At 41.8% G+C, this 21,994-nt stretch overlaps 1 protein-coding gene across 3 annotated transcripts in view; it reads left to right on the top strand.

The window, feature by feature from the left end:
* arid3a (AT rich interactive domain 3A (BRIGHT-like)) overlaps nucleotides 1–21,994 on the top strand; it is a 48,446-nt gene that overhangs the window by 12,709 nt on the left and 13,743 nt on the right. For 2 of the 3 annotated variants that reach the window (XM_041935141.1, XM_041935139.1), the window contains exons 2-4: nucleotides 3,081–3,843; nucleotides 3,954–4,236; nucleotides 21,705–21,777. In XM_041935141.1, coding sequence (XP_041791075.1) covers nucleotides 3,503–3,843; nucleotides 3,954–4,236; nucleotides 21,705–21,777 — 697 coding nt within the window. In that variant the 5' untranslated portion in view covers nucleotides 3,081–3,502. The remainder of the gene's footprint in view (nucleotides 1–3,080; nucleotides 3,844–3,953; nucleotides 4,237–21,704; nucleotides 21,778–21,994) is intronic. The other variant, XM_041935140.1, reaches the window with a different exon arrangement.

The following is a 21,994-nucleotide window of genomic DNA, read 5'->3' as shown; positions in this document are numbered from 1 at the left end:
TGACCACAGATGCACAAACTGTGGTTGCACATTTTAAGAAGTTACTCAGCTTTTCTTTAGTGTTTCTTGCAAAACAGCTGAGCAAACATGTGTCATGTAAATAGAGCCACCTGGTACCAAGTGCCGTGGAACCAGTGTGGAAAGGTGCCTTAACACATCTGATGTGTCACTTGTGATACAATTCCTTATGCATTTGGAAATTACTGATATTGTGTGAGGATTAGCTGATCTGTTCTTTCAGAAACACTTTGTTGCTCTTGTTTTTAGCTGTTGGTCTGTGTCTATCTTCATGTAAATTGTTCTGTGTGCAAGTACATTGAGATCAACAGTAAACAGTAATCAGTAATCAACAGCAATTTGTTAAAACTGGCTGTTAAAACCTGATTCTGATTCTGGTCTTCCAGATGTACACAGGTTTGCTCTTAGTTTTCATATTGTTGCACTGGCTGATTCAGAAACGCGTCTTGGCTGAAGTGTCTTCTTTCAGAGTAACAACCAGGATGTTTGTTCAATCTTTTCTAACCAACCCTGACATCCAAGGTAAAACAAAATGTGATCATTTGCAAATACTTTTTGACATATACAGAACAGTGACAAGTACAGACACAATATATTTAATGTGTGACCTCATCAGCTTCATTGATTTTTATAAAAATATCTTCTTATGCTTAGTCTGATGCCAACAACATGTTTCAAACAACTCGGGACAAGACAGGAGCAACCAAAGACTTGGAAAGTTGTGGAATTGTCCAAAAACACCTGTTTGGATCATTCCACAGGTAAACAGGTTGATTGGTAACAGGTGATAGTATCATGATTGGGTATGAAAGGAACAACCTGGAAAGGCTCAGTTGTTCCCAAACAAGGATGGAGCGAGGTTCACCACTTTGTGAAACACATGATAGTATAAAGATATTACTGTTTTAATCTATTTTTTACACAGAATCCAAACTTCTTTGGAATCAGGCTCGTATTGGTAACTATGTGCGCAAGATATGGAAAACAGTTAATTTTCCTGTGAATGGAGCAGAACTTATTTTCCCTCTCTTGCCTTTGGAGAGACCTTGTACCTTACATATATGAACTGTTTTTGCTCCTGTTATTTGTGCATACACCATAATTACACTATGTTACGCATAACATGCTGATATGATTTTAGAGCCACATGAGTTGTGTGCAGTAGAAAAATAACCCTCCCTAGAAAACATTATCCCCTCTGGGTACATCATCGCAGTGTGACGAGTATTGCGGACAAGGATTACTGTGGTGGCCACTCTTTAGACAGGTTCGCCTGAATGTGTGCAATAACTGGTGTCTTCATTTTGCTTGAGGAGCGGCTGACTGATTGGATGGAAGTTTTAGGATTGCATGACTCTTTAATATTATATATGGTCAGTGTGTAATAATGGCAAACATCAGCTTTAGACAAGTTTCTCCAACATTTCTGTTAAATACTCACATGTAGAAGATATGTGACGGGAGAACAAAGGTAAAAAGAAAGAACTTGTGGAGTTTTCTGGCTATATGCTTTTACAGCATCACAACGTAGGTGCTACTGAACATCAGTGCAAAGTGTTGTCTTTCAGCAAACCTAAAACCAAAACAGCTGTACAGGGTGGTTGTAATAGTGACACAAATTAAACTGTAACTCAAGAGCATCATTTATGCTTTAATCCCGAGTGTGCTGGGTGTAGAAGTGCAATGCAAAACCTGACGTTTTGAAAGTACAAGATCTGGGCAGGTGGTAGTTACAGAGGTCTGTTCATGTATTAGTCATTGTAGCTGAATGAGTGGTGGTGTACAGTCAACGCTGCCTCCTGTCATGACACGTAGTTCAACATGTCCAGCACCTGCACTCCAAATTTATTTCCCCACATGCTGTTGACTTGGTGTGCCGCTCTTATCTCTGCCTGACTGATCTGAGCCACAGCCTCCCCAAACCCAGACTTAACATTTAGGACAAGTTCTGAGGAAGCGAAGAGTGGGCAGGACACACCGTTCCTCTCTCTCTCTCTCCAGTATATCTCTGGGGTATAGGTGGAATTACTGTTGTGTTTAACTTGTTGACAATAGAGAACAGGCTCTATAGATACCAGAATGTTGAAGCTGTTTGCGTATAACAAAGACTGCTTTGCATACCTGAGCACTTTTGGGAACAGGTATGTAGGAGAAACCTTACCGCCCACAAATGTTGCACAAAAACTCCCCACTGTGTCTCTCACTTGCAATAATAAATTATTTTAATGAGTTGGAAAATATCCATCAGTCATACCTGAGCAAAGTCACACCTCTGAATATTAATTATGTGTGTTCTTAACAAACTTGAGACGATTGACTGACGCTGTTGAATTGTCATTCATCTTGGCTTTGAGCCAACCAGGTGAAGAAAGTGACGGTTCTTCCTGTGATTTCACTTCCTCTTCTTGTTAAGGCCAAAACATTCTGTCCTGTGTGGGCAGCCTGTCTGGTCTGTTTGTGTGAGTAATCTTGCACATGTTGCACAACAGACCTGAACTCCATGACTGTGTATTCATGCTCCACATTCATTTTACACTGAATTTGTCATTTTTGCGTGTGAAATTAGATTCTTAACTTGTGATATGACTTCACTGCGTGGCTCTGTATTCATTGCTGTAGTTTTCTGCTCTTGTGCAACTCACAAAATTTTACAAAACGTCAGTCAGGGACTTGTGGTCTTGATAGTTGATCAAATTCCTAAATAATAAACTGGCCATATCATCCATTTACATTGTTTTGCTCTTGTAATGTTTATATGATAAGGGGGTTACAAAATGGGGGGAAAGCCAATGCAATAGCAACAGCAACTACGACTATGGTTTTTGATTTATCAGGACAGTATCGAATCAGAGGAGAATGTGCTTAAGATGTCCAGTTTAGCGAAAGATCAATTAATAGAAAGTTGAGACATATTTGAGTGATCTGATACATAGGGGAAGGTTGTTAAACAGTTTTGAAGTTTTGTCACAACAAAAAGCTTTCACCCTTCAACTGAAGTTACTGCTATCAGCAGACAGTCGGGAAGTAGCAGTCTGACACTTTTTTTTTTTTCTCTCCCTCAGGTCTTTGTAGTCTGTCAGCTTACCCTTGTACTCCTACCCTCGCATCCGCTACTTGTGCCTCAGTGAATGCTGTGTGAATCAGCTCTGCTGGCTCTGGTTTCCCCCAAACTGCAAGAAAAAACATTGAGACTAGAGAGAGGCCTCTGTCTCCAGAACTGCAGCTGACCACTGACTGCATGTCTCAGAGCTCTGACCGATCCCCCTCCTCTTCCTTCTCCTCCTTCCACTTCTCCTCAAGGACCTACATTTCCACATATCCATAACCTCCAAATCACCAGCCAACTGCTAGCTGCTTCACAACAGGCACAGCTGGCAATTGCTATCCAGGCAGAAGGATCGACCGTTGTCCTCAGATTGGTGCTCCTTCAGTGGGGGAGGGAGGGGAAGGAAGGTAGCTGAACACTGTGCCACTTTCCCCGGAGATGAAGCTGCAGGCTGTCATGGAGAACCTGCACAGGCAGCAGAGGGCCAAGCTGCTGATGGAGCAGCAGCTACAGCAGCAAGCCGCCACCCAACATACTCAGATCCGTGCAGGAGGAGGAGGAGGGGATGAGCCCATGGGGAGCCCGGCCCCTGAAGCGGAGCAGGCCCAGATGGCGGCACTAGCCGCCATGCGTGCCGTGGCGGCCGGGCTGCAGAGGGTTTCAGACAGCCCAATGTCAGAGCACAGCAGCGGCGGTGAGGACGAAGGGGACGATGATGACAACGATGAAGGGGAGGAGCCTTACAAGGACATGATGGGGTCAGATGAGGAGGAGCAGATGTAAGTCCTGAATTTCTTTGGCCAAGTTGCCCTAAAACATGTGATCTGTGCCAGTGGTGGTCTTAACTGGTGCTTATCCTTTAACAATATTCTGTCATTGATCCACACAGCAAACAGAAATGGGACGAGGAAGACTTTGAAGGCGAGATGGAAGAAGACTTTGACGACGACCTGGCAGAGGAGGGTCTGCCAACAGGCCATGACGCCGTGGCTCCCGGGAAGGGCATCCTCCTGCTGCCCCACCGTCAACTCCACCCCCACTCCCAGCTGTTGAAGGCCCGTCCTAGTGTCGATCATGAACCCCGCGTATCCATCCTGCCTCCTCACGCTACACATAGCCATCTGGGTGGGCAGGACCATGGAGAATGGACCTATGAGGAGCAGTTCAGACAGGTAGGATCTGTGTTTCCTGTATTACCTTTTGCTCCTGTGACCTAACTAAATGAAGGACAGTTACATGTAAATTACTTTTGCCACTGGAGATTTGTTCTATACCTTTGACTCTTGCAGTTTTTACTGTTGGTTCATCACGTTGTCATTGTGCAGTTAAACCTCTAAAGTATCCCATAATCAGCTGGCATAGCACACTGAGGATGTTCATAAATGTATGATGTTGGTTGTTGACCAGTGAGCCACATCTGGCCTTTCACATCCCTCACATCATGTCACTTTCTCAGCTGGACATGAAGTAATCTGACCAGGGTGGGAAATTAACACCTGCCACTGGCCAAATGTTGATAAAACCCTAAGCTGAGGCTTTGAAGTTTGCCATTGCCATCTGACATTCTGGTGAGGTACATCTGTTAAAGGTTCTGGTCTAAATAATCAGTGTTTCTGGTGGAGCAGCTTTGTGAGTTGACATTTGCTAACTAATGTGGGCCAAAAGTTAAAAAGAAAAAAAAGTTGTTTTCTTTCATGAATAAGACTGATCTGAGGAGGAGAAGCTGAGGGCAGCGGGAGAGGAGGGAGGGGATGGTTTAGGGTGCATTTTAACAGCTTGACCACGCTGGCATTTACTGTAAACATGCTAGTGGGCTGGATATTATGAGGGAGGCCCTAGTAGAATAAGACAGGCTGTTTACGTGAAGAGATTTAAGTCTGTCAACAGCTAAGTTAGATGGAGGGCTGCTGTCCAGAGACTGGATAGCGATGTAAAATCAACCCACTGTTCACCACTGATGAGTTAAAACAAAAAATGAATCACTCATTGTTTAATACTGAATTCTCTGCATTTTCTGCCATATGTGCTACAAAAGTTGATGCCATCCCAAAGTGTACATGTTCTGCAAATTAGTTTGTTTCCTGCCATTAGTAGCATGAAATAAAGTGAAATGCTCCAATACAGTAAAGTTTTCTTCTAAAAAATGAGATACAAGCCCTAGAAAAGAACAGTGACTTTTTCTGGCAGCTATTTGTGTCATGAAAGAAAAAGATAATTGTTTTTTGGTTAAATTATTAGCCTCCTCATTCCTCAATGCACTTTCAAAATTACTGCCCTTTAGAGTTAGTAAGAATATGTCTTTGTCAAATATAAAGTAGGAACATCGAGCAGCATTTTTGATATTCTTAATTGAATCTGTTTATCAGTGAAAATGTTTTAACATGCCTCGGCTCTGAGAGTAAGGCTGACTCACTGGGAGTCAAGTGTTGCATGCTATACCTAGCCGCCATTTTATTGCAAAGGCAGCTTATATGACATAATGGAAGCCACTATTGAAATGCAAACACACTCAAGGCCTGTAGCAATATTTCAAACCATAAAACACGTTCGTTTGACAGTATGAGCAGCAGCTTGTCTTTTATCTGAGGGAGATTACTGAACTTACAAGAGAAAACTTGTTTGGGAATTGTCTTTCAGAAACTCATATTGATGCCTTCAGTCTGTTGGAGGTAAATTAACTTCAGCGCATTCCACCCAGTCTGCATGCGCTTCATTTTTAAACCTAACCACCGATTCTGTAATTTGAGGCCTATTTCTTGTAATTACAGAGCCTCTGGAATAAAACTCCCCTAAAACCTATACTCTGCTTCTCTAAATAGTCCACCCCTCCCTCCGTAAAGCTTTGTGTGAATAACTTGAATTGATACTCTCAACAGTTGGTGGTTTTCATACGTCAGGTAGGACATACAGTGCATTTTTATCATGACATGTCAGTCAGTCACCGACAGTTGCATAATCAAGACAGCCAGTATCTTGGCTGTTAAGATAGTGTTACCCCAACCCATTTTTGATTAAAACATACTGTCTGTCACGCCTATACAACGTCAAACTCCTCCCACTATGGAGACCAAACTGCAGACTGTCATTTAAAACCTTCTGCATTTTTCACATGATATAGGGAAGAGAGCAACAATGGCCGTATCTTGTCGTGCCTCTCATTCTCCTTACTGATGAGTGTTGAAAATATTGTGAATCCTGGATTTTAGCCTGGCACATTATTCACACAGGACTAATTTTGACCTCGGATGATTACGGTGATTAGTAGTAATTGCAGCTTTGGCCTGCCATTATAATCCTCTGTGAACATGCTGTGTCTGCAGTGTGTAAGGCGAAAATGACAGGCCTGTTATGGTGAAGACAGCCTGTCCCCTGATAATTCTAACCCCATGCAAATCAAACTCAATGATTTCAGCCTTAATTTATATTTGGTGGGTGCCATGTTTCTTCTGCTTCTTCTTTTTCTTCTGAAACCTCCAGTTGTGGTTTCTTCTCATCATGTGAAACAGGGACGGTAGTTAAATCTACAGGCCGCAGTTTTTAATGCTTCTTCAGCGCAAACTTCCACATTCTCTCTGCTTTTTCAGGAGGTTAAGAATTGGAAAATGTTGAAACTATATTGTAATACCTGTTACAGTGGTTAGTGGTGAGTCATCTAAGCCCTAAACAAAATGTCACAACTTACTTGGGCTGCACGCGAAGCAAATGTAACACTGTGAATTTATGCAATCACCTGAAAAATTCAGTGTGGTGCAGATTTCAAGGCTAGAAAAACATCATCTGAAAACCCCTGTCACCCGCTCACGCAAACACTCTGAGTTCAGTTCATTGAGATACCTGACACAGAGTAAAACAGACTTCAGAGGCTTAGACTTAAGTTGGTCAAAGATATGATGTTTTTTTGTCATTGTGCAAAACAAGAGGTTGAGGCTGCACTACACAAATACTACTGAAGGCCCTCCCACAACTTTTCTTTCAAATGTTGTGCTATGTTCTTAATCTTATTAATTAATGGTGAGTATCCACCAGCTGCAGTTGAGGCAGTACAAAAGTACAAAAAAATACCTAATTTTAATTAAATGGCAGATTACAGTCAAGATGAGTTATGAAATCATACATTCAGCGGCCCATTTTTATCAATATTTAGTTCATCATAAAGGTCTGCATTTCCCTAAGGATTATAAATGACTGAGGGCTTTTTGAGGACAAAAACATGTAGCTTAAAAATGGATCAAACATTGTAAAAGTATTACCTCTTACTAACTTGATAAGGCCTCAGTGTTTGGGGCGCAGGCTACATCTGGCCATAGGTCAGCTCTGTATTTCAATTTCCTCTTTTTCATTTTTTTTTATTTTGCGCACACAGAAAGACATTTGCTCAAAAGTGTAAAGAGGAGACTTTGATTATAGTTATTCTTAATTTTCGCATCCCATGTCTATGAGAAACAGTAATGATAATATTGTTTGTTCTGTCTACATGAAGACAAATGCAATAAATATTTCTTCACTTCAAAAGTCTCTAAGAGTCAATAGAGAAAAACATGATGTCAAGTCTGAGTGAAACACATTGTGATTGTCACTTTGAACAGCATTGTGAAACCCTGAAGCTTAGACTTCCATGTCGTCGTGAGTCAAATTGTGTGCAGGTTGAGTGTTTTGGAGGGTACTGGGAGGAGAGGAAGGGGTTAAGGCTGTACAGTTTATTTTGGGCAGGTGGGTGGAGGCTGTTGGAATGTGCCTGAGGGAGGGTGATAATGTGGCCACTAGGAACCCCAGATCCTCAGCAGAAACTTGGCGTGCCTCTATCAGTCTGCAGCAGTTGGAACTGTCTTTTTCTTTCTTAGATTGAAGTTGTGTCATTTGTATAGCCAATATCATGTATAATGCTGCTATGAGTTCACAACAGCAATGGCTCCTGACCCAGTCCATGGTAAACCTCTCCACAACAACACTGGGCACGAGGAAAAAAATGGAGAATCCTTGGTAGAGGAAATTCAAAAGATGACAGGGGATTCAATACGTGAGAAAACGTCAATTAAAAAAGTGAAGAAGAAGAAGAAGTTGTAACTAAACAAAACATAGCAGTTGGATCGTAATCTAGCAGCAGGCTAATCCCAGGTCCAGAAAAATAAACTGGTCCAGTGAAATGAGTCCAATGAAATGGGGTGAATGAGTCCAATGAAATAGGGTGAATGAAAGTCCTTGAACATCAGTTCTTCACACCTATCTGCGTCCAAGGTGCCATGCAGGTGAGGAAACGTGCACAAGAACAACAATTTTAGCTGAGGTCTGCCCCAGGCTTTGTGAGGCTAAGATATATCAGCCAACCTGCATTCCTGGTGGATCACCCAGCCACTTTCCTCTCTCCACACTCTCAGCTGAAAGGTCACACTAAATCAAGCCAGGAGGCGCTGTCTGTTAGGATGTCTGATTACACTGTGGTTTTAAGTGAATTAATCAAAATATTAAAGGCGCTTTGCCAGCAGTGTCATATCAGTCTGTGGCAGAGTGCGGCAGAATTAAATAAAGGACAAGGATTTGTAGAGATATCAAATTATGCCAGCATCGTTGGATTATTTTGTAATTGAAACTGATTTGCTTTGCTGGTGGAGTGCCATTTCAACTGAGTTATGTCGATGATACCAATGCAACCCTTCCCTATACACTGCATCTGCCCTTTTAAATATCCATATCAATATCACTCTTTGCACTGCACTCTGCATTTTTATTTCCAAGAAACGCTTACACTCCTTTCAAAGCTAATAGTACATACGCTAACCTACAGCCAATAGGCTTGCATGCATCTGTTCCAATCAGCCACCAGTCAAATGCTGGAAATGTTTTCACAGGGACAGTTTCTTCAGTAGAAAGTCACAGTGAGGTCTGTAGATTGTGATTGGGAAATTGTTTTAGAAAAGTTTTTGTGAGGTTTTTTCTGTAAACCTCAAAGAAAACCCATTTATTTTCATCTCATCGGGGCAACTAAAGAGATGGCTGTTCAAAACCTCCCAAAACTGCCTGCATTGGTAGATAGCTAGATTTCTAACACTAAAACAAAATGTGGTCATATTTTTTAAAACTTGTATAAAATGAGTCTTTAAAGAAGTCTAGAAAATTTGCTAGAAATGAATGTAGCTATGGTACTTCATTTTGATTCATTTCACAGAATTCCAAATATGTTAAATACACAAAGTAATTCAGCAGTATTAAAAAACGTGATTTGTATTGTCTCCATCTTGATAAGAACCCACCGTTTTATCTACATAAGATGCATTAGCGACATAAGTTTGCCAGTCAGCCTGCCCTTCCTTGTTAATGTTGTCCTGCTAACATTTAGCTAATAGCTAGCTAGATAAACTTGTCGGCTAGCTGCTGGACACCCAACATTATGAAAGAATGAGAAAAGCCATGACAAATTCTGTTTTTATTCACTTCATCTTTTGCACAATTTCACCTTTTGCCTTGCATGTTTGTCAGTTAGCTAACTGCAGCAGCGCTGTAGCTCTTTGGCTCCAGAGCAGCTCTTTATCTGCAAAATATATGTGGATGTACAATTACAATCTGGTTTCATGAATGTGTTGTCTCTTTAATGCTCTGGAGGGTATTCATATAACTGCCCCACTCATCTGCCCCCTTTATAAACAATAACCTCCTCAGGCCAGAAATCGTCCAGAGGCCATGTAGAGCCTTTGAAGTCTCCTCTCCTGTCTCTGTGTCTGCGTTAAACACCAGCAGCGGGGCAGATGGAGCCCAGATGGACAGTAAAGTAAGGATGTCTTTAAAAATTCATGGCACTCACCATGATCAGGCCGAATGGAGGGGAGTTGGCATTAAACATTAAATTGCACACACACACACATACACTCATTGGAATTGGGGGGAGGGGGCTGTTAGTGACTTCAGGAAGTGTAGCTCGAATGAGAGCCAATTGGGAGCGACACTTATTGGGATTGCCCATCAGGTTTTTGCTGATACAGCTGTCTGATAAGTGCTCGCTGGGTTTATATTCCTCTGTAGTTTCATCCCGACCTTTTGATCCGCTTTAGGAGTGCATGACCAGGCCAGACTATGTTGTTCTTGGGTTTTATATGAAGTGCATTTTCACAGCTGTAGTTTTGTTTTGTTAGAAGGCGCTGGAGAGGCAAAACTGAAGTCTGCTGGGAGCTACCTTCAGTTTTAGAATTAAGTTCATAGGTTGACAAAATCATGCATTGAATAGTTTGTAATCCATTTAACTGACTCAAATCCACTGGCCCTTTCGCTATTAATGAATAACTGATGTCTAACTATGTTTAAGAATTACCAACCTGTGTCTTTGCATCACTTGTTCATTACTCAAGCAAAATTTTTCACACCACTCTTTTTTTCTCTAATCCAATCCAATTTAATTCATTATTTCAGAGTACATTAACTCCAGAGGAACAAACCATTTGAAGTTATGTAATGTGCATCATCTGGAATGGATTGTTTAAACTGGAGTTGGCAAGGGTTGAATTAATCAGCACAGGAGAGTTTGGATTTAATTTACTATGTTCTCCTCTGTGTGCAGCGATCTGTGTTTAACAAAAAGAAAACAAGAGGTCAATGAGAGCTGCTCATGTCATGAAAACAATGGGCCGAGGCAGCACGGGAAGACCTCTGAATTTCTTGTGGAGTGGAGGAGGAACAGTGCAGGAGGGGAAAGAGTAGGTGTGACCGAGGGAACAGGAAAAAGTCAGTTGGCACTGGGTTTTGAACCACTGCCAAGTAGAGTGTGTAGTACATGCTCATTTTGACTGTGAAGCACTGCAGCGCATTAGAGTTGTGTCCAACGCCTAGCGTGCAGCATGGAGCTGATGTCAGAAACTGTACAGCCATGGGGATTCTGGAAATTGGCAGGGGCTCAATACGGAGGAGGAGAGGGGGGTTGGAGCAGGAATGTAAACAAAGATTGCGTAAAGGCTGAGGCTAGCTGTTTCGTCCTGTCTGTTTCTTTGGCTGTTGTGTTATTTTGTACAGTATTGATTTAATTTTGGCACGTTCCTTGATTGCTTGTGTGGTTACTGCCTCAAGCTTCCTCCTGGCCTTCATATAGAATGAGGAAATGATTATTTTGAGCCGGGGAGAGTTGCACAAATCCTATATTGTCTTTTCCACTGTTGTGTGTGAATCTTATTTTTGATCCTTCTTCTTCCTCTCCAAAGGAAATATGCGAGTGCTGGTTCATCTCTTTCTTTCCCCTTTTGTCCCTGCACAAGGAACTATTTACTGTAGCCTTGTATCTCAATATAAGCACAAAAATAGATCTGCACTGAAAGGTTGGAGCTGTCAACATGCAAAGCCATAAGTGACATCTTTTCATACAATGAGCCAATAGAAGGCATTCAATCGAACAGAAGCAGTGCATGTGTGCTGTCGCCTTCAGATGCTTTTGAAAAGGTAGCCTGTGTTGAAAGCTTTCATTCTTGAAAGAATCAATTAAGAAATAGGTCAAACACAGATAGCAATACTCAGCTACATATTTTCAAGGTCTGAATCCCGTCTGTGCTCTCAACAGCTCAAACAATATGCAGAGCAGAGCACACTTCTCTGACATTGTATCATATAAGATGCTGTGAGTGCTTTGATCCATAGTCTTCGAGGCGCATTTGACCCCTGTGACAGCACTCTGGCTGCCCTGTCTTGTCTGTATGATAATAGCTGACCTCCCTGCATTCTGTGGGCATGGCAGGAGGTCTGAGTTGTCTTTCTCTGTTGACACTGCACATACAAAGAGCGATTCTTGACTCACATCTCACGCTAATATGAACTGATAATGGACCTATTTCCACTGCAGAAATTTTGTTGTGTGACAGCAAGAAAACCCACAGGTGTAACTAATAACGTTGTTAATGGCTTCTTTCCATTTAGATGTATACCAATTCCAGGGTCCTGCTAATGTGCATACTTAGTGGTATGCTTAAATGGAATGGTGCTATCACCTTATTAATTATACACGTGCCTGATAAGTGGAGTAAATACTTTAGCAAAATGTTCCAGCCAGTTTTGTTCATTTATATTTGTTAGCATGTAAGCTTGGATGTTTTGACTGAAATGGAACAACTGTCATTGGCAAATTTTCTAATTGTCATTTAAAATGTTTAAATACATTTCCGTTTTGAGATTTTAAGGTTTTCTGTGGCGTTTCTGGCCACTATTTATGGAGCAGTGTTTTAAGGAGTGGGTCCCCTTTTTGTTAGTACTATATCTCTGACACATGCACAATGACAGCCATGCATGCGATACACAGTCCTGCTGATTGTTTCATGCTTTTTCCCTGACAGTTGGTCAAGAAATGTGGTAATGCACCAACAAAGTTAAGGGAAAAGACAGAAGGGCAGCTTGGGTAGAGTGTGCAAGAGGAAGAGGAGGACTGATCTGTAATGATGACTTTTTTCGCTATATCAGCATTGTATGTGTTTGGACATATCCGCACACATACAGCTCATCCAGGGAATGTCCGGAAAAGGTCAGGTTAGCAGTGCATGCTTGAATGCGGCTTTGCATGCCTTTGTCCTGTTTGTATACACTGTTACAGAATGTTACAGGCCTTCCTCTGAACCTTCAGCTACCCTTCTATCTCTGTCTCCATCTCTCTGCCTTCAGACGTAAACATTATCACAGAATCTGCACTGGCGCTGAATAAATACCTTTAGCTTTCACACAAATGTTCATTAGATTATTATCTGGGTCAGACTTTCCTGCCATTCTGAGGGGAAGGCAAGTTTACAGATATATGTCTCACAGGTATATAACATGGAAAGTCTTGTGCCAGAATTACCAAAAAACTGATGCTGAATGTGGTATCAGTGATTTGGTCGCTCTCTTTCAACACGTTGGTTTATGATCTTTAATTGATGTTACGCCCACTTCCCCGCCTTGGGTGTATTCAGCTTTGCCCTGCCCAGTTTGGGCATCCATCATTGTGATCCTACTCATTAGTAGTGTGGTTAGAACAGATTGCTCACAGCTACATACATCAGACTCTCAAAGGCCCTGGGAAAGCTGGCTGCTATTTCTGATTCTTATCCAAATGTACAAGCCACGGCAGCTGACGATGGCGGGCAGGAATGGAGTGCATGTAGAGCGTGGGATAGTGCTTATTCTGGTTTCATGTCCTGTCTTCATCAACTGGTTTTCGCCTTTTTCTCATGTCGGCAGGGGATACTTTATATCCAATTATATCCGACAGAAGCCCAGCATAAAAATTCTTTGGCAAAGCCCTGCAGAGTGAGGCCTCACTTACAACTTCTCACACCATAAAGAAACCGTATCCCCAAAGATCATTGGATTTCTGGCATGTCATTGAATTTCCAGAGGTGTATTCTAGCGTTAGGAAAATCATGGTGTCTAGAGACGAAAGGAAAACCTGCACATTAGTCGTTTATAACAAAATAGATAAAAGCACTTTTTCCAACTTTCCCATCGCTTTCTTACATTTTAAGGGTAAACATGACTGCAGCAGCTACAGTGACACCAGATGAAGTCAGTCACAGCAGCTGTTGGGTCCTCATCCTCAGTCGATAGAGTTGAATTTTACGAGGTCAGCCGGTCAGTTAGGATTATGATGCGTTTGAGCCTGCCTGTCAATAAAACACCGTTCGATGCATCTGCAATCAGACAGCTCTATTGTTGCTGTTAATTGTGTGTGTGTGGGGGTTGGGGAAGGGCAGGGTGGGGAGCGGAGGAGACAAAGATAGATTCATTATAGATGTCAGTTTACAGAGACGTGTCAGTGCAGTTTCCATCACACTGCTGTCAGCTCTGATGACTGACTGGATTATTTTCCAAATGAACATAAGAAAGCAATTTAATTTCACACTGGTGAAGTAAAGCGCGGTGGCTAATTTCGGCCGCTGTGTGAACTGTTCAGTGCAGAAAATAGTTAAATTCATTTTTTAATAGCCTTTTTTTCTAGATGAAGATAAAAAAAAATCAGATCTGAGCTGTCAGCCATACTAAACATGTTCCAGCAGTTGCTTTGTGACGAAAGTCAGTTGGTTTACCTTTTTTCAATGTTTGTCACAAGTCCTTTCAGTTCATTTTGCAATTTTTACCTTCACTCGATTGACTCTAAACAGCCTCTAGAAAAAGTCTGGCATGTGAAGCTTTTGATCACAAAAGGGTGTGTCTGTATAACAGAAGTCGGCTTACTTGCCTGTCTTGACTGTCTTGTGCTTTCCTTACACTCTCCTCTATTTTCTATTACGGGGGTATCAAGTGATGAGAAGCGATAGACAACAAACAAAGGCGATGACACAGCTCTGCTCCCATTGCTTTATTAACCGGTGTTCTCTGGAAAGTACCAGGCCAACAGCAGCAGAACACAGTCATGACAACAAAAGAAGAAGAATAAACAAGAACATGGCTTGTGACGTCAAGAATCTGATTCTTTTTGATTTGGTGGTCAAGCAGAACAGACAGATTGAGAAATCAGGTGGAGTGTCACTTTAATGTCTGGCATCTCACCCTGTCCATATCAAGGCACAAGCTGACTCAGTCTTTCAGTACCCGTGATATAAAGAAAGGAAGACCTATTGTACACCTGTGTGTTCTCCAGCTCTGTCAGGCTTATCGCACTCAGCAAAACCTGAAGGTGCTTATTTTGAATAAAAGTCCAGTCTCAATTTAATGACCGAAAAAAGAGCTAATATGGCATCTCTCCGCTGCTCTTCCGTGCTGTAGTACAAGGTGTTTTTTTTAAATGGCTTTGGGTGTAACTGGACCTGCAACTTTTGATGGAAAAAGAAAAAGAAATTTGACTGTTTTGTGCCTGAAAGAGTGAAAAGATTCAGCAGAATCCTGGCTTTGGTAACTGCTCCTCCAGCTCTGTTTATGAGCTTGCTGTGATGACGGTAATCAGATAACAGCTTCAATAGTCAGAGTAGAGACTTCAGTGCAGTAAAATTGAATTATGGGCTGACCCCCACTCAGTAAAATTCCTTCTGTACACAAAAAAAAAAAAGTGCTTGTACTGAAGCCAAATGTGATGAACCACTTTTACAAACCAGGATTAGATTTAGCCTTGGCCTCTCTGTGAGCTTTTTCACCTAGAATATCCTCCTCCTGGACATTAAATAGAGATATTTCATCAGCCAGCCTGAAGCCCTTTATAAAAACAGTACATAACAGTACAGCAAACACAAAACAAAGAGAATTCACTAGTTTTGGACCCAAAAGTATTTGATCCACATTTGGTCAGACCGTGGAGACCTTTGACCTCTGTGCTTTTGAGTTGTGTGCAATCTCTCAAAATTCAAGAAAGGTTTGTTCTCATTGAGATTCAACATGGTAGTTTAGCTCATTACATTGCGGCTCTGGAGTGAAAACATACTTTCAACTAGACAGTTAAACGTATGTAGGCACAGAAACGTATGTAAGCACAGAAACAAATAAGAACCAGTGTCACGTGTTCTTGTTCACTCATTCCTTTTCATCACATGATAAAGACCTGACGTTTCACTTTATACCGAGCAGTAAATGAGGGTTTGAATCATGAAGTCACCACTGACATTTTGTTGTGTTACATAGTTCCAAGCTACACGTCTGCTCTGCTGCGACGCTATATACTGATGTGATGCACTGCTGGTTCTTGTGTTGATTCGGGACATTAATAGCACTAATAAAAGGCTTTGGCCTTGAACAATGCAGTGTTTGAATATGGCAGATCATGTGTTCATGAGAAGTATCAAGGCACCCCCACCCAACAACCCCTCTCCCTACTAGCCATTCATTCCCTTCCCCCATTGTCATGTGTGTGTATAAATATGTGTGTGTTTACATTTTAGCCTGTTTTCAGCTCTCTTCGTGTGTACTAATCAGCTCAACCACTCATCATTGTCTCTTTACAACAGTCACTTTGATATATCCATGCTTAAAAGTGTTACGCACACACATTTTTCCATTCAAGTCAGGCAGGGCGATATGTAGAAAACAAGTTCATACTAATCTCTCGCATGAGAAGAAACAACTTAAGGATTTAGATTAATATGAAGTTGTGAAACTGGTCCTTCGACATTTTGCTTAAGGGGATTTAGTCTCAGTGCAAACCTGGTTTCTTCTTTGTACAGCCACAGAGAAAGAGACTTCCATTCAATAAAATGCATGTTATGCAAAGGGGACAATTGAACTCCTCAAGGCTATCACTCACTATCTCTAAAAGACGGTCTATAAAAGTGTAATAGTCAAGGACTCAGCTTGAGTCTGTGCTGTAGCTGCCTGTTATAATGCAACCCAACAGATCATTTCAACCATGTCCTTTCCATAAATAATAACAGGTAAATTCATTCAGTATTAAAAAGTAACAATAGGCATTATCAGCTATAAATAGCCTAAATGTAGAGATGAGAGCTCATGATATGGAGGATGTATTATTGCCGTAACTTGCATAATTTAACTTTGACCCCTAGTGTGTTTGTGTGTGCGTGTCAGGCTCACCTCGAGGTGATCGAGGTGATTGGCAGGTGTAAGGGAGCATGTAGGCGATACCCCGGTCTCCTCTCAGTTTTGGTTTTCAGTTGCAAAGCTACTATTATGTGCTATGTGACACTTGTGTTCGGCTGGTTTGCAAACCACCATTTGCATTAACGGTGAAGGGGACCCCTCCCCCGTCACACACACCCACACACACACACGTACACGCACCCCCAGCAACAGACTGCTCTTTAGTTACTGATTATTTGCAGTATAAAACCACTTTGTTTTCTGTACCTAAGGCCTGTTTATAATTTATCTGCAGACAGGCTGTCGCTGACCTACATACACAGCCAGGGTGGGAAACTATCAGGCAAACATTAAATACTTGTTCAAATGTGGCTGTGAAGTCTGAAGTCTTGGCACTTTAGCTGCTAACCAGACAGCATTTGGTTAATTTCCGGCTGTCACCTTTTGTCACCAGAACAAAATTCTGTCTGTAATGCTGATTCTAAGTGTGCTACTATAGAAGATCTGTATAATCTGTAATCTTGTTTCGATCTTGTTTTCATCATAGGTTTTACAGTGGGGAAAAAAAGTTGTATGGTGGCTTAGCAAAGTTTTAGAAACACTTATTATCTGGAATTGTACAGCTCTGAGTTAGCTCTGCAGTTTTAGTGGGCCTTTTTGTTGCACGGCATTTGGTGAGGGGGTGTGAACTGGCTCTCAGCATTACCAGTTGGCCCAGTTTCTAGTCGTTTATCTTGTTTCTTGTCATTTATCTGAATAGCCGAGCTTTAATCCAGGAGGGGCCCCTGCGCTGGCGCACATACTATAGACATGGAAACCTATGTAAGCCTACAATAACCACACCCACCTCAGCCTGATAAAGTCTGTGCGCATATGTATAGATGTGTGTGTGTGTGTGTGTGTGTGTGGGTGTGGGTGTGTGTGTGTGTGTGTGTGTGTGTGTGTGTGGGTGGGTGGGTGGTAGTGGCAGGGGAGTTATAATGTACATAAAGGCTATATAGATGGAGCTGACAGAGGGTAAGAGACAAACAGGTACAGAGAAGAAAGAGATCGACAGGTACAAAAGGACAATGAGGAAGCACAGAGATGGAGAGAGATAAATGATATAATGAGGGTGGGGGTGGGGGGTAGCAGTGGTCTTGCCGGTTGGGCAGGATCCCGATTGTGGCTGTTGGTCAGGACTGAAGCCTCCAAGGCCTGGACCTATAACAGCTATGCAGCTGGTCCATTACCAGCTTGCGTGTAAGCCACAGGTTGACATGTTTTAACGTGAATATATTGTCTGAAGAGTGATGTGTACATTTGCAGCCACTGAACAAAACCTGTTTACTGCATTTTTCTCTCACTTTCCTTCCTTCAATGTACATTTTTATTTGTTACTATGTTTACATTGTCGAATTCAGGCGTAAATTAGACAGTATCTGGATGAAACTGGTTTCATAGGTTTTTAAAGAACAGTTCAATGTATATTTCCATTACCTGCTACAGAGGACAGCCTCACCCCTAAAGCGTGTAACAGCGTCAGTTTACTTCCAGTATTTAACTCCACACCCAACCCTCCTGTCATGGTGTTAACATGGTTTACCTTTTAGCAGATTTCAGTCAAGCTGCTCTTTTCATAGCTTTACACTTGAACAGATTTAGATGGCAGAGCATGAATCATTTAAGCAGTTTGATTTTGCTATGTGTCTACAAATGTGAGTGAAAACTGTAATACAGTCATTGTTTGACAAAAGTTCAAATAGGACTAAAACCGGAACCTTCTATATTCATTTATGCTACTCTGAGTGTATGCTTATTAAGGTCCAGCTAACTAGAGAAGGATATTTAAATGTTGTACTTGGATTAATATTGCAGTTAATTTAAATGTATTCAGTGAGGTGTGTACATTATTCTGTTAATATTGAAGTTACTGAAATGTTTTAGGTTGTGTTGGCTTAAATTCGGCTGCTTACAGAAACCTGGACAAATTGACAAAATGTGATATATCACTAAGGAATGGGATCTTTGTATCCCAAATACTGTCATGTATCATAGTTTTTGCACATGAGCCTTCAAAAGAACAATTAAATGTAAGAAACATGGTGATGGAGAGAAACACACGGTAACAGCTTCAAGAATTTAGATGACAGTCACATGTTCATGGATACAAGCAGGATACCATGTCCACGGCCGTGTTAACAGTGAATGCAGGATGAGACTTGACACCGGATATGCATTAGTAAGAGGGATACTGTGAGTGTGTTAACACAGTTCACACCTCACTGTAGACTCCCTGTTCCTTCAGTTGGCAGAGAAACGGTGAAACTAATCAACACACTACCTTTCAACACTGCAGTGCTGCAGTTACATGTCTTTAAATTGCTGTGAATGAACAATCATCACGTGAAAATCTCTGCTTTAATAAATGTTGCATTCACCGATTGCTGGTGTAATACTAGAAGAAGTGCGGCAGCTGCATGTCGTAAGTTTAGAATTTTACGGACTTTTTCACATGTTCTCCTCAGTAGAATGCAAATTGTACCTGTGCACTCCAGTGAGCAGCCGTGTTACCAAATCATGAGCACTGGAGGGACTGGGATCTTAGCGCAAGCCCCCTTGTCTCCACGTGACAGCGCTCCCACCCCGTCACTGGGGAAATATTTGTTTGTGTGATCAGGACAGAGAGAGAGAGCAAATAAAGCAACATGGGGGGATGGGAGTTGGTGGGGGGTAATTTCCAAGATTTATGGTGCGGCACTTCACGAAATGCATGCATCCTGTAATTAACCCCCCCCCATGCCTCCAGCAGGCCTGTACATTAGCCTGCATCCCCCACCACCACATCCACCTCAACCCTCTTCAGTCCAACAGTCCCCACCCTTCTGTTCCCCCTACCCACTACATAATAAGATCTGATGGCAGCTTGGTGTCACTAATGAGGGCTGAATGCCACAATGAGGGACAGTCTGTTTGTGGTTAGAGGCCACTCCTGTCACCATCGTACCAGACTTCAGCTGGACGAGCCTTTCATTTGCGTTTTCTCTGGCTGAGTGCGTAAAGCAAACACAGAAATCTTGTAGTACCGTCTGCAGTTCGGCGTTTCATTCCCCTTCACTTATTGATGTAGTGGAGTTTAGAGGTTAGCTAGTAAGTCAGAATAGATCTCAGCATGCAAATTTTGGTCAAATGTCAAGTGAGCTCGCAGTTTCTTCGATTAGACTCTGTGTTTGAGTTGTAGCACACCCACATCTGTTCAGCGGTGATTCTATCATCAACGCAGCCAGTTACAGGATTGAACATTCCTAAATAAAGAATATAGCTCAAACAAGCAGTCGATCAGTCAGTTAGGTGACTGACAGATAATTGATTGGTCACTACTTTGATATTTGATTTTTGATGTAAGTCCTTTTTTAAGCTAAAATGTCAAACAGTCTGTGGTTCCAGATGTTTTATGTGATTGTAAACTGAATATCTTCAGGGTTTTTTTGTTTTTTTTTTACTGTTGGTCAAACAAAACAAGTTACATCACGTTGGGCCCTGAGATAGACTTAGCAATTAATTAAGGAAATAATCAGCACCAATAATAAAAATAGTTCTAGAAAATAGTTAGCCCTAATCAGAGAATATGTATTTTTAATTTTTTTTTTTTTTTTTTCAGTTTTACAATTTTTGCACATTTTCTTATCAGAACGAGTACCTAACATTGCACTACTACAGCCTACATATACAGCCCCAGCACACCGAGTAAATGGGTGGAGGCTACGATCACGTTCGGATTACACTCTTCCATGTTAACGATGCTTGACCAGAGGTGGATGCAGCTTATTCATTTGTTCCAACAGAATATTTAACTCCAGTCTTTAAGGAACTCGTGCCTTGCATCTGCCAATATGGTTGCACCTCTGAGAGTCTGTTGAAGCGATGAGCTCTTGCTGGCACGCTGCTTCTCTGTCTGAGGGTGTTTGGGTGTTTGACACGATTCTGTTTGTGTGTGTGTGTGCAAAAACATATTGTTCTTATTTGCACCTCCATTTGCTGTTCGATCCCCCCCCCCCCCCCCCCCCCCCATTCAGGTGCTGTCAAACAAATGCTTATGATATTCATAGATTAAATCCACATTTTGGTAGATACTTTTACAGTCGATTCCGGTTTTATTATCAGATTCTGTGATTCCATCCCTGTTTTCATCCTAGGGCCCTATAACAGTTCTTTTGAGACTCTCATCTGCTCTATAACCTATCAAGCAAGAATCAAAAATGACCATTTAAATTTCCTGAAGCTGATATCGTCAGGTTGCTTGTTTGTTTGACCAACTGTCCAAAACCCAAAGATATTCAGTGTATTGTCGCAAGACAAAATAAAGCAGCAAATCATCACAATTAAGAAGCTGGAACCAGAGAATGTTGGCATTAATCGATCATGGAAAGAGCTGCTTAACAAGTAACTGCCTCAGGGTTAGTCGTGGTTTGACACGCCTTTGTGGGAACAATACAATGCCTTTGTTTGGCTTTTCTCAGTTGAACACTGTGTTTCATTTTTATAACAGATTGTGATACTCCATGACCTCACTGTACAACGTGTAGCTGTCAAGGGTTAGATACTGATGCTATGCCACTGCTCACTCATCTATGAGACAGTACATGTTAGCGTCAAGCGTGTGTGACACATAAATAGAAAGACCTCCAACAAGATATTTCACTATCACACTGGGAATCTAGGCTGGAAAAACAACCACTGGCTCAAAGGCCTCACTGTAGTCCCCCGAGTGGGTGCCCCACTTTTACTGCTAACTTTCACCGAACTTTCCAGAGCCCGGGGCCCCGCTAGCAGCCAGACCCACATCAGGTTCTCATCAAGCCAGACTGGTCCATGGCGTTTCTTTAAGTTTCTCTCTCTGTCATCTCCTCTTCTGATCAGAAGGCAACTGATTGGTTTCCCATGAGAGATCTTTGAGGATGAATGTCCATGTCGTCATTCACAAGTTACCAGAATTTGTTTTTATGTTTACACAAATTCTCCCTGCTGTCACACATAATGGCAGAGGTTCTATTCGATGCACAATCACATACTCAGATTGCTTTTGGGACAGCAGAACACCGTGGTCTTCGTATTCTTATGTCGGACCACAAACATTTGTTGTTGTGAGATATTAAATTCTAAGTTGTTGCTTCATCTTTCTCTCTCCTCTTCCTCCCCACAGCTGTATGAACTGGATAGAGACCCAAAGAGAAAAGAGTTTCTGGATGACCTCTTCAGCTTCATGCAAAAGAGAGGTATGTGGCTGTGTGTGTGTTTGTGTTTGTTACAAACACTGCAACAGTGCATCACATTTACTCTCAGTCATAGTAAAACCTGTAACATCCGTTCTTATCTTGCCATATTATATTGCCTCGCTTTACCTGAAGTCAGTGTTACAGAGAGACTCCTAATAATTTGATATAGAGAGGGATGAGCCCCCCCGACTACCCCTGACATACGACACAGCACCGT

This window comes from Chelmon rostratus, chromosome 4 (genome assembly GCF_017976325.1).
Source record: "Chelmon rostratus isolate fCheRos1 chromosome 4, fCheRos1.pri, whole genome shotgun sequence".
Lineage (NCBI taxonomy): Eukaryota > Metazoa > Chordata > Actinopteri > Chaetodontiformes > Chaetodontidae > Chelmon > Chelmon rostratus.
The sequence above is the reverse complement of the archived record's forward strand: the minus strand, read 5'-3'. Positions and strand labels throughout refer to the sequence as shown.